At 41.3% G+C, this 12,578-nt stretch overlaps 1 protein-coding gene across 2 annotated transcripts in view; it reads left to right on the top strand.

Annotated features, from left to right (window-relative positions):
• Nucleotides 1–12,578, top strand: part of VWF (von Willebrand factor) — a 262,224-nt gene that overhangs the window by 162,246 nt on the left and 87,400 nt on the right. For both annotated transcript variants that reach the window (XM_053257896.1, XM_053257897.1), the window contains 2 exons: nt 302–479; nt 11,343–11,563. In XM_053257896.1, coding sequence (XP_053113871.1) covers nt 302–479; nt 11,343–11,563 — 399 coding nt within the window. The remainder of the gene's footprint in view (nt 1–301; nt 480–11,342; nt 11,564–12,578) is intronic.

Genomic DNA, 12,578 nt, shown 5'->3' with positions numbered 1-12,578 from the left:
ATTGAAATCAATGGGACTTAGTAACACATAATTTGGACACCCTGTGTTTATCTTCATCCTTAATACTTTTGTACCATGAAAAACTAAAATGTCGCATTCTATTGTTTGGTTGCCTAAGCCTATTTGAGCAGCATAATAGCAGTGTCATCTTACTTGCCAGTTTCAGGTTTTAAATCAAACATCTGGTGACAGCTAAACAAGAATCATCACCCCAAACTTATAACTTTGTCCGTTTTTTTACCCTCTGTGTTTTGTAAAAAAACTGAAACCTATTTTAACATAAGTTTGTCATTTTGCCCAGCCTGGTGACATATGGACATTACAGGACCAGTGCCACACTGTGACATGCTTACCAGGTGGCTATACAGACTTGAAGACTCACATAATTAATTGTGAGAAAATGCCCAGGCCGACATGTCACAACCATCAACTTGCTGTTAAAATGAAGGAAACGTGTGGCTGCCGCTGGGTGTGTCCATGTAAGTAGTCTGTTCTACTACTACTACTACTACTACTACTGCTACTAGTATTTATATACTGCTTTTCCACAAAAGTTTCCAAAGTAGTTTACATATAAAATTAATTAATTAATTAATTAGCTATAGGTACGCCTTAGAGAATTATATAGATGAGCAAAATTCCCATTTTGTTGGCATTTCTTCACATAGGTGTACATTTTGCTTTCAACATTTACATTCATAAGCTGGACTTGTGCTCCCCTACCACTACCCACAGTCTCTTTTTCACGGTCCCCCTCTTCCTTTTACTTAAGAGGTAATTGGATGTGTTCACCCCTGGTACTGTACTGGGAAATCCTTCCCCAACTCCTTCAGCACTCTTTACCACATGCATTGTAAGAGATGGTGGTTCTAGTCAAGTGGTTTACAGTCTAAGAATTTTAGTTGGGCTAAATGCACATAATATGTACATAGCCTCTTCCTATTAAATGAGGAACAGCCACATAAAAGTAAGACCTCCTCAAAGTGATTGAAGGCACTGGGAGAGCTCTGGAGGATGTAGCCTAAGTTCCACTCTTGATCTATGGCTTTTTGGGAGGTAGTTTTGTCATATTCTTTGTTGCAAAAGGTTAGATCTCAAAAACAAAGTTTTATATACATATTTATAAATTGTTCAACAATAAAAATCAACAAGCAAGGATATATTCCATTAGGTAAGTGTCATTAAATGTATCAACCAGGAGTTAACAGGTGTTGCTCTGACTCATGCCAGTAATATTGGCCTGTGGCCATAATAAAGGATTTGATTTGATTTGACTTGTGCCTCTTGCACACGTTTGTTCATAGTTTATGTGACCAGGGCAGGGATACCAACTAAATTCTGAAATGCTCTTTGAAACTGGGAGAATTATTTGGCTACTAGGGGAAGCTTTACCATCTGCAGACAACTCTAACCTGCTACCTACCCAGTAGAATAGGCCCAAATAACACCAAGTCAACATGTGTGTAATCGTGTATTAAGACTTGATGGTGAAAGTGAAGCATCACTGTAAAGTTCTCCAGGAGCAAACAGAGTTGGGAGGCCAGAGCTTTTAAAAAGAAAGAAATACATTTTTTTTAAAAAGAGAAGACCACCATAATCAGGTACTGATTATTGTATGCTAGAGTGGGTGCAACAGAGAGGATCGTACTTTTTTTTTTGCTGGCCTGTTACCATACCAATAAAGATTGGTTGACTGATTGACAGAGAGGATCTGGAGGATTTTCAGTTAAGGTGGGGGAAGTGACTTGGTAACCAAGTCAAGCTGCAGTGAGGAAAGCTACAGTGGAGCTGGAGAGAGAGAGTACTTGTATGCCTCTCCTGTACTGCTGAGAAGAGATGAAACCTTGAAAGTAGAGCAGTGAATCTCAGGGTGGAGATCCAGCTTTCATGTTGTAGATAAGCTGTCAATGGCTGGGTTGGTTTTCAAGGCTGTCAGACTGACAGCTGTTCCAAGGGGGTTCAGTAGTGTCTGGGTGCTTGGCAGGCATTCAGTTCCAAGATTCCAAGGAGGACTTGGGTACAGCATCTGCCACAGACCAAATCATTTCATTCATTCATTCATTCATTCATTTGATTTCTGTACCACCCTTCCAAAAATAGCTCAGGGCAGTTTGCATTAAAACAAACAATTAAAATCAATTAACAATTAAAAACAGAGACTATAAAACCATAAAACAATTAACAGATAAAACATTCAAAACTGTTTAAAAATCCTGGGAGACCAGGTTACCGCAAGTTAAAAATATTTACAACAAATTAAAAACCCTGGAAGGCCAGGCCAAACAGGTTTTGAGGGCTCTCCTGAAGGCCAATAATGAATTCAGATTATGGATTTCTGCTGGGAGTGCATTCCACAGCCCAGGAGCAGCTACAGAGAAGGCCCACCTCTGAGTCGCCACTAGACGACTCAGAGGTGGTAACTGGAGACGGACCTCCTTAGATGACCTTAATGTGCGGTTGGGAACATGCAGGGAAGAATGGAAGAACAAATTCAGGGAACACTCAGGGAACAGGAAAGCTTGGGCAGAGTGTCTGTCAACACGTCTGCTTCTGAAAGCACGCTAAGCTCAGTGGGCTTAGGTCAATTATAAATATTTTTTTAAAAGGCCTACAAGGCAGGAGAGGCTTCTGAATAGAAGCTTTTCTGGTTATTCATGTTCCCAATGACAGGGGACATGAAAAGGGCTCTAAGCGTGCCAGTTCAGTTACTGGCAAGAAGTTGTCCTAATTTCATTTTGGTGGTATCAGGCTTGTCCATTCAGCCTCCACCCCAGAACCATTCAGATCCCCCTTTGCTCCCGCACCTTTGCTTGCCTGGCTGGCAATTCTCTGTTGCCAGCCAGGCAAAATTGCAATATTGTTGTTAGCCACCTTGAGCAGTAGTGTACTAGAGGGTCGGGGTATAAATATTTTAAATAAATAAATTAAATACAAATTGCTCTTGATTGTAAGAGTATTGGGTACTTTCCTATCTTTCCAAGAGCAGTGGCCTGCAGGCATAAACTTTAGTCCTATGTGAAGGTCTTGTTTGCCCAAAATGGACACTTAAGTCCAAAATGGGAGCTGGTCTGATAACCCAAGGTTTAATTTTATAAATTAAGAAGTCACATATGTTCATAGTTCAAACATTACTATTTGTGAATCCCATAAAATCTAATCTGTTCCAGTGGTATGAGATAACATCAGAGGAAATACAGACATTATATGAGATATGAAACTAAATTTATCACATATATAAACAGATAATAATAGCTATGACTTTAGGGAAGTGTTAATCATATTTCCTTCAGGGTAGGGGGCAGCACATTGTCATAGTTCATGGTTTCTTTTTAAGTGAGTGGGGAGAATGCCAAACCATTAAAAGCAGATTCTCTTTCAGCAAGGGTGACCCGAGAAAGTGGAGACGTGGATATGTCAACTTCCTTCCTGTAGTTTTATTCAACAAATTAGCAAAAGGCATATCATTTTATGACTCTGTGTGCCACTAAATAGCAAAACTCTAATTAGTAGTGAATCTGGATTGCACCTTTTGTTTGTGTCTGAATGTAGAGGGTGAGCTTCTGGTTGCAAAGGCTTTAAGGGATATAACCCAGCCACCCCCAGTGGGATATCGACTGCTGGTGATGTCTCATCCCCAGTGCAAGGAGTGGAGGTCAGGTTATCTGGGAGTTTACAGGGGAATTTACAATCTAAATTTCACCACAAGGAGGGAGAGGCCAGGTCAACAAGGACTGAATGTAAGCAAATACAGTTACAAACTTGGGCTTTGTACTTAGCTATCCAATTCTGTCATTTCACAGAACAGATTTCAGAGTATCAGGCTGCCTGCTCAGGAGAGGAGCAACTCAGTTTTGCAGTTCCTTGTTTTGTCCCTTCTGCCCTTGTCTCAGAATGTTTCCATGAATGGAGATTTTTATTGCCACTGAATTTAGGTAGAAGAACTAGATGGCTGACATCCTGACTAAGGAAGCACTATTGCTTCCAATCAGGGGCGTATCTAGGGTGAGGCAGGCAGGGCATGTGCCCCCGGGCGCCACTTGAAGGGGGGCGCCATTTTTTAAAATTAAAAAAATGGCTGCTGAAAACAAAATGGCCACCCTGCATGCTCAAATGGACTCTGTGAGGCCCTAGGCCATGCCAGGCCTCACAGAGGCCATTTGAGCATGCACGGTGGCCATTTTGTTTTCAGTGGCCATTTAAAAAAAAATTTGCAGACACCCCCATGGCCTTTAGGAAGCCCCCCGAAGGGGGGAGATATATATATATGTCACTGTACACACATTCAGTTTAGCACTATGTACAGAGAATTAGGGCTTGTGAATACTGAGCTGTAGCTTATGAGCTAGGATTGTATTCATTTCTCTTACTTTGCTTCTTGTGAGAAGTGAGTTAAATGTGATGTCTTAATAATATGGCTATTAATGGTGAGTTTGTCTTTGAATCAGTGTGAAATCCTTAGTATTAAGGCCCACTGGGAGTTTCTTGCTCTCTTTCTCTCATTTTAACTGTCTTTCTGAAATACTAGAAGATATTCCAAGCGGTTTGCTCTGCATATCCTTTAATTATTTTCAGAGTATCTGGGAAAAGTCAAATTCTCCATTTATTTTTAAAAACTTATGTAATAGTGATGCTACAATGCATAGTAGAGAATTAGACAGGCACTTCTGTTTAGTTTTCCAAGTACACCTCCACATAGTATTTGGGTATTTCATGAGCCCCAGCATACTGAAATTTGTAGTTTTCCAGCATTTTCTTGGTCTGGCTACGTCCACTGGTAAATAGTTTTTGAAATATTAAAAGATTAACGAGCTTGATTTGTATTTTTGAGCTGATATTATGGTAAAGTTATCTGAAAGATGGGTGTCAGATGTTTGGACAGGGGGCGCAATTTCAGTGCTTGCCCTAGGCGCTATATTCCCTAGATACGCCTCTGCTTCCAATGAAGTGCTGCTGCATTCTAGATTAACATAGTGTACATGTCCTAGGGATGGGTGATTTTCATCCCCAAACCTAGCAGTGCTCCCCTGAGAAGACTAATGGAAGGGATATGATAGCAATCTTCAAATATCTGAAGGGCTGTTGCATAGAAGGAGGAGTGGACTTGTTCTTTGTTGTGCCTGAGGTCAGGACTAGAATCAAAGGATTGAAATGACAAAGAAGCAGATTTAGGCTGCAAAGAAAAATTACCTGATTGGATGAGCGGTTCCACAGTGGAACAATCTGCCTCATGTAATGGTAGGTTCTCCTTTGCTGGAGGGTTTCAAAGAGAGGCTGGGTAGCCGTCTCTCAGGGATGTCATAGCAGATTCCTCCACTGAGCAGGGTGTTGGACTAGAAGAGCTCCAAAATCCCTCCCATTCTGTTGTTCTTATCAGCTCTTTGTTTTCTTGTTTGGTATAGTCCCCCTTTTTTGCTGCTTTCATGATTTTTCATTCCTTTTTGTTCTCTGTTTTGAGAGCATCCTCTCTTTGTTTTTGTGTTTGGCATTTCCTACTGCTTTTTATTTTATATAGCCTGTGTTTCACGTAATTGTTAAGTGCCATCCATTGTTAATAGTTTTCCTTGCTCCCTCCTTCCCTTCTTCTCCCAGTTCTTTCTCACCTTCCTCCTTGCAAGGTGTCAGTGTTATTAGTTATGCCCAGTTGATTGACAGAGAGATGACAACTCATTTCAGACTCTTCGTTCAAGCCTTCTGTGGCTGCAAAGGGTTATGTACTCTCTGCTTCTCCAGGGTGGATTTTGGTTCTGCAGGGAGGTTCAAGCTCCCTGCCCAGTTAAATATTTTGGGCATGCCTAGTGGTCCCTCCCAACACCTCCAAATGCCCCCCCTTAATGAAAGCTTGCAAATGTGTGTCTATCCACATGTTCTGTTAGCAGTCATCAGTATATTAACAGAAGACTCAGATTTCATGTGTTAGGGAGAATTTAAAAACTTTTAGCCAAGTTCAAAACCATTTCATCTTCACATATAAAATTTCATACCAAGTTTTTAAAAGTTAATAATGCTTATTTAATGCATATTAAATTATAGCTTCTAAAACCCAATACTTATTTTCATACTTCTGTGCCATAATAGTCCTTAAATATTAAATCATTGTGTAGATTTTAGCCAAATGTTTTCTTGTATTCAACACTCTTAATGTAACAAATTGTTGTTATAGCCTAGTATGTTAATTAAGTGACCCAGCAGCAAGTGAACAGTTGAGTTTTGGTGCTTGAGATCAGTCTTCTAAAAGGATTTCTTAAAAAGTTTAGATTAAATTTGCTACTCTTGCCATTAGCTGCTTGGCACAAAAACAGAGACGAGTTGTCCTAACTGTTATTGACTTCTGTAAAGTTTCATTTCCCAAGAGGATGTGTATGAAAAAACAACTTGCTGATTTTTCACATTTACTACGAATATACATAACCTCACACGATGCTGGTTTTAATGGCACTCTTGGCTCAGCTACCTAAGAACCCTAGAACATTAATGGAGATACTCTCATTGCCAGCAGTTTGGGAAAAACCAAATCCCTTTTAAGGAAGACTGGTCTCTTTCCTCATATTTCTCACATAAATCTAATTATGGTTCTATGAAGATTCTCCCTCAGTTTACTGCAGGAAAATGCCCTGCCTCCCTCTCTTTCCTTTTCTGGCTTTTTTCTAGGTAGAACTAGATGTTACAAATGAAGTGGCTGACACCACTGTATGTCTGTTCCCCACCTCTTCCTGGTAACATCTATTATAACACACTTGTGATGTGATATCATCACACTGGCCCTGTTCAGATGTAATCTGGAACCATGGTTCCAGTGGACCTGTGGTACTGTGCCCTGCTCTTCAGTTGAATTTGGATGTTCGGGAGAGCTGCCTCTGCAGTGCAGAGAAATGGGGGAGCTGGTTGTATGGGCTTCCTTTTTGACAGCTTCCTCCCTCAACTCTGGTTCTGTGGGGGTGAAACTGTGGTGCCAGTATTTGGATGTAATAAAAGAGTTTACAGTTCCCAAATTCCACTCTGAACCAAAGGTTCAGATTGGAGTTTGGGGAGGGAAACCACAGGTCCCTTTCCCCTGCAAACTCAAATTGCCCTGAATTTGGACATGCAGGTGAGGAAACCAGAGGTGAAGGGACCTCGAGTTTCCTGTTAGGTCTGAATTTGGACTTTGTGTGTTTTCCTGGCATTGCCAATAGCAGCTAATGATGTGTGGTTGAGCATGGAAATCCCAACTGCTTTGGGATTATTTTAATGAACAGCGGTATAGAAATAGAACAATTAAAAAAAACCCACCTCATAGCGTTGATAGCGTTGATACATTGTTTTATACTAGATGTATCAGAACTGGAGAGGAAATGGCACAGAGCAGTACCAGTTCATGAAAGATTTAGTTCAACCTTCAGACAAGAGTGCTGGGGTGTGGAAATGATTACACTTACCACCCTGTAGCACCACCACTGTCTTCTCTTAATGGCTGTAGCCCAAGACTTTTCAGAATTTTATTCTCTTCAGTGGCCATTTTGTATCCACCTACATTCATCAGGAAGTACAAAAAAAATCATCCTTATCTCTTGCTCAACTAAAACAGGGAATACATTTAGTTTGGTCTGTTGTAGTACTGAAACTTTGTGTCAGGTATGACCACACAATATATTAGTGCCAGACATATTTAAGGGGAAAATTTTGTGCATGCAAAAGTTTGAAAACCAATCAGGAGACAATCTCTTACAGCCCAGTTGAAGCAGAAAAGACCCATGTTCTAGGCCAATCCCTTAAATGATAGCATTATTTTCACAGGCACCACAAATAGTATTGTGGGCATTCCCTTAAAATATAGCACAGTCTTTCAGCCACCTTTATTCATTTCAACATGCCACACTGAAGCTGATGCCTCCAAGTCCAAACTTGGACACCATCATTAACAATTTTGACAAGATGTGGTGACTTGAAGGCAGAAAGTGTGAGGCTCACTGAGAACTGACATACACACAGGTCAAGATGAACTCTTCTGCATATTTGATTTGATTCTCTTCCATGCAGAAAGAATTCCACATAACAGTGTTTGTGTGATATTTTATTTTTAAAGCAACTAGATTTAAATGCATCATTTAAAAGCACCCACTGGCCATTGAGATCATCTGGAGAGGTTCATCTGCAGTTGCCACCAGCTCGTCTAGTGGCTACTGAGGTGCAGGCATTTTCTGTTGCTGCCCCGAGGCTTTGGAATATGCTCCCTGCTAAAGTAAGAACCTCCCCATCTCTGACAACTTTAAAAAAGTCACTTAAGAAACATTTGTTCACCCAGGCTTTTCACTTAGAGTTTTCAACATTGTGTTAAATTTTATATTATTATTGTGATAATGTTTTAATTTTGTTTTAATTTGTACTGTTTTATTTTAAACTGCCCAGAGATACAAGTTTTGGGCAGTATATAAATATGTTAAATAAATAAAATAAATATATAGAGTACATCTTAGTATAAGTAAATGTCTATATTTAGACAAACAGTAAGTGTAGATGCATGGACTAGTTTTAGCTTGCTGCCTCCCTCATCCCAGAAAATAGATTTGGAAACATCAACAGAATCCCTGAAGCTTGGGTCAGTATTATATTAAACTTATAATAAGAGGTATAGGTTTGAATTCAAAACCCATAATTTAAGCACACTTTTGTATCGCAATCGCATATCTTAAACTGCAGAGCATAATACCAAGGATATTTGACAACTTGGCCTGTTTTTAATTTCTAAACCTCTAGTTGACAAACAGTCTCGTCACTCTTGTAAACCTTTGCATGTTTAACCAAAAGTAAATCCAGTAAAGTAACTATTCATACTTGGAACATCAAGACTTGCTCTGTTGTGCATTCTAAATATTTAAGCAATTCATTTTAAACAGAGCTAGCGTATTGCAAAGTTCAGTCCTATGGGTGTTTGTTCAAAATGCAGGATTTACCCTAATGTCCGTATGCCCCCAGTCTTGTGTCGCTCTTTGCAACCTCCATCAGCCTTGTTCCCATCAGCCAAGTTGCAGGGGAGTAACAGCAGGAGGGAGGGCATGCCCTGAAATCCTGCCTGTAGACTTCCAGCGGCATCTGGTGGGCCACTGTGTGAAACAGGATGCTGGACTAGATGGGCCTTGGGCTATTGGGCTATCCAGCAGGGCTATTTTTATGTTTTTATGACTTGTTCCTATAAAAAGCATCACTACTGCTGCTACTGCCACTACTATTAATGAATATATATTTATTAATTCATTTTCAACAAAAAGGTTATCAAAGTGCTTCACATGGCAACAATAACAAAAATAGAAGATGGTTTCCTGCCAAAAGATGTCACAATTTTCACACTCATAGAACATGCACACACACACAACACCAGCAGCCCTCGTGTCTTCTTCTGACTTCTGCTGATAGGTGCAATACCCCCCTTGGATATCTGTTGTGCTGTTACAGGTGGCAGAGAGGAGGCTAGTAGCTCATTTTACAGGCAAGCTGCCACAGTGGCACATAGGCCTCATTCACATGTATTGTGGAACTGCGAGTCCAATGGACTTGCAGTTCCCCTCTCCTCCACTCTCCTGTATGAATTCGGACGTAACAAAGAGCAGAGAGCCTACAGTCAGCAAGACTGCAGAGAGAAGGGGGAACTGGCTTTGTGGGCTTCCTTCTTTCATGAAGGACAGCCTGCATAGCCAATGACAGCGGAGAGAGGGAGGACCTTCCTCCTTCAACTTGATCTTGAAGGAATGAAGCCTGTGCTTCCAAATTTGGATGAAGCACAGACTGCATTAAACCTTTGGCTGGGGTGGTGAAACTCACTACAACCAGAGGGTACAAATTAGGAACAGGACTGTCCTTAAGGCAGGGCAACCGGGGCAATTGCCCCAAGCCCTATGCTGGACAGACCCCGCTTTGGCCGCACTACAGTGCAGCCTGCCCCCCTCTCCCCTGCACAGTCCTAGCCACTTATCTTTCCCCGCAGCCCTGCAAAAGCAGATCTTTTGTGTCTGCCTACAGCTTGAAAGGCTCCCAGGCAAACTGCTAGAGTTCTGTCTCTCCTGCCTCTCAGCTGTTCGGTGGGTGGGCGGAGCTTCTAGAGAGACTTCCATGCAGGCCTCCTTGAAGCCTGAAGCTCGGGAAAGAAGCAAGCAGGCAGGCAGAGAGTGTCCAGCACCAGAGCTCTCTGCAGACCCTCTGACCAGCCCAGCCCAACCTTAGTAATGGAGATATGATGTGGTTTCCTTTTTGTGGTTATCTCCTCTCCTCTTGAATGGGCTTGGCTTGCCATAGGGCCTCGGTATTGAGCAGAGATGTAGGGCAGAGTGGGAGGAATATGTATATTTAAATTGAGTGGATTGGACAAATTGTTGGTTTTTAATTTTTTCTTTAATTTAAAAATCCCCATCCAAAAAGTCCTGTAAGTGGCTTGCTTCATGGCAGAAAATTACAAAAATGTCTGGAACTGAAGCCCCCCATTTAGACCATCATTCCACCCCCATATGGAAGAATCTGCCCCTTTGCCTTCATAAAAAAGGGTAAAATGCCCCCCCTTTCTGCCCTAGCCTTTAGATCACCTGTCCTGGAATGACTTGGCATAGGGCTTTGGTATTTAGCAGAGATGTAGGGCAGGGTGGGAGGAATATGTATAGTTAAATTGAAGTGGATTGGACAAATTGTTGGGTTTTTTAAAAAAAGGGAAAAAAACCATCTAAAAAGTCCTATAAGTGGCTTGTTTACGGGGTGGGGGGCAACTTGGGCATGTTGTTGCAAAATTATAAATTGTTATAAAATGTTTAAAAACATTAAATAAATAAATAAAAACTTCTGGAACAAACAATATATTATTTATTTATTTATGAATACACTATGCTAAAGTTTATTTGCAACCCAGAAGGTCTGAGAACTGTGAAGCATGTGTTGTGCTTTTTATTTTTATTTCTTTAGAAATGCATTATATGTCCAAGCTGGTCCAAAAACCTCACTCATACTATTTACACTGTATGTCATCAATCAGCATGATTCTGAATTGATATGAAATGTTAAGGAGGTCCTGCACATGCTGATTCGCCCCCAGCCCCACACACCCCTAGGGGCGGCCCTGTTTAGGAGAGCAGAACGTCGGGTCACTCTCTGCCTGGAACTGGCATTCCGAGGGACTGTCCTGCATTTGGGTGTTCAGGGTTGGCATCCTCTGGCCCCTTCAACTACAGTTCCATGTTATATGCAAATGTGGCCATAGTCAAAAGTGCCTGAGTCCCACTGCTGCAGTTTCTCTGTTGCCTTACAATACCTGTTAAAGAAGATAAAGTGTGCTTTTAAAAATCAGGCTGTCCAACAATTATTTTTTCTAAATTCCTATGTTATAGGCATGTGTACAGGAAGCTCAACTAGACATATTGTGACGTTTGATGGGCTAGATTTTAAACTGATGGGAAATTGCTCCTATACCTTGTTTGAAGACAAAGAACTTGATATGCAAGTGGTACTTCAGAATGCACCCTGCAGTTCAGTCCCACGACTCAACTGTATGAATGCCATTGAGGTCATGTACAAGGGCACATCTGTACAACTCTTCAGCAACATGATGGTAAGACGTTGCAATGGAAATAATATTGTGGTAGCTCAAGTGAAGACATAACCTTCTTTTGTTTCAACTTGAATGTTTGCTAATGAGTTTTGATGACTGGATGTTTTTTGAAGGAGCACATGTGACTCAAGCTTGAGGGGGCGGGGAGAAAAGCTGTTGCAGTTGCTGTTTAGCCAGTGGAAGAGAAACAAGCCTTAGTTTTGCTTTTGACACAAAATGAGCCTGAAGGAGCAGTTTCCAGGTTGATGCCTTGGACAGGGACTGATGCTCTGACAGACTAGCAGGGTCTGCCTGAGTGTTTTCCTGCTCCTTTCATGCTCAGTGCATATCTATCTTTATAAAGTCTAAGTCTCACACTAGATATCTAGTGTGATCAAAAAACACAACCCAGGATGGCAGTATGCAGATAGGAGCAGGTATATTTTTCAGTGGCTGAGGAGATTGGGAATGGAGCAGGTGTAATTCCAAATGCACCTCTTTATGTTTTTTTCAAATAAGTGTATTGCTCTCATTTACTTGTGAATCTTCTTGTAAATGAACTTGGTGACATTGTTTGATGAGTCCTCCTTCCCCATTTCCAGTCCTGGGTGGTTTGGCCTCTGGGCCTCACTGTCAGAGATGTGCAAGGTAAAGCCCTCCTTTCACACACATGGTGAGAATTTGGCTATATTGAAATAAACAGCCATCATAAAATTGCTATAAGACTCAATTGTTCTCATTTCACAAGGTACCAGACCCTGTAACAGGGTTGTTGAACTAGAACCTGCATCATATTTAGCCACAATGGCAGAAGTCCATTAGTCTAACAACATCTGGGGACCCAAGGAATCCCTGACCCTACAGCATCTGATGTTCAGAAGTACAGTGCTTTTGTACACAGCAGTGCTGTTTATCTCTCTGTATTAGGGATGTGCGAACTGGTTCAAACTTGAACTGGTTCGAATTTGAACCAGGGTGGTCCAGTGGTTCAAATTCGAACCAAACCAGCCATCAGGTTCGAGCTGCAGGTTCGAAT

The sequence above is a fragment of the Hemicordylus capensis genome, chromosome 5 (genome assembly GCF_027244095.1).
Source record: "Hemicordylus capensis ecotype Gifberg chromosome 5, rHemCap1.1.pri, whole genome shotgun sequence".
Taxonomy (NCBI): Eukaryota; Metazoa; Chordata; class Lepidosauria; order Squamata; family Cordylidae; genus Hemicordylus; species Hemicordylus capensis.
The sequence above is the reverse complement of the archived record's forward strand: the minus strand, read 5'-3'. Positions and strand labels throughout refer to the sequence as shown.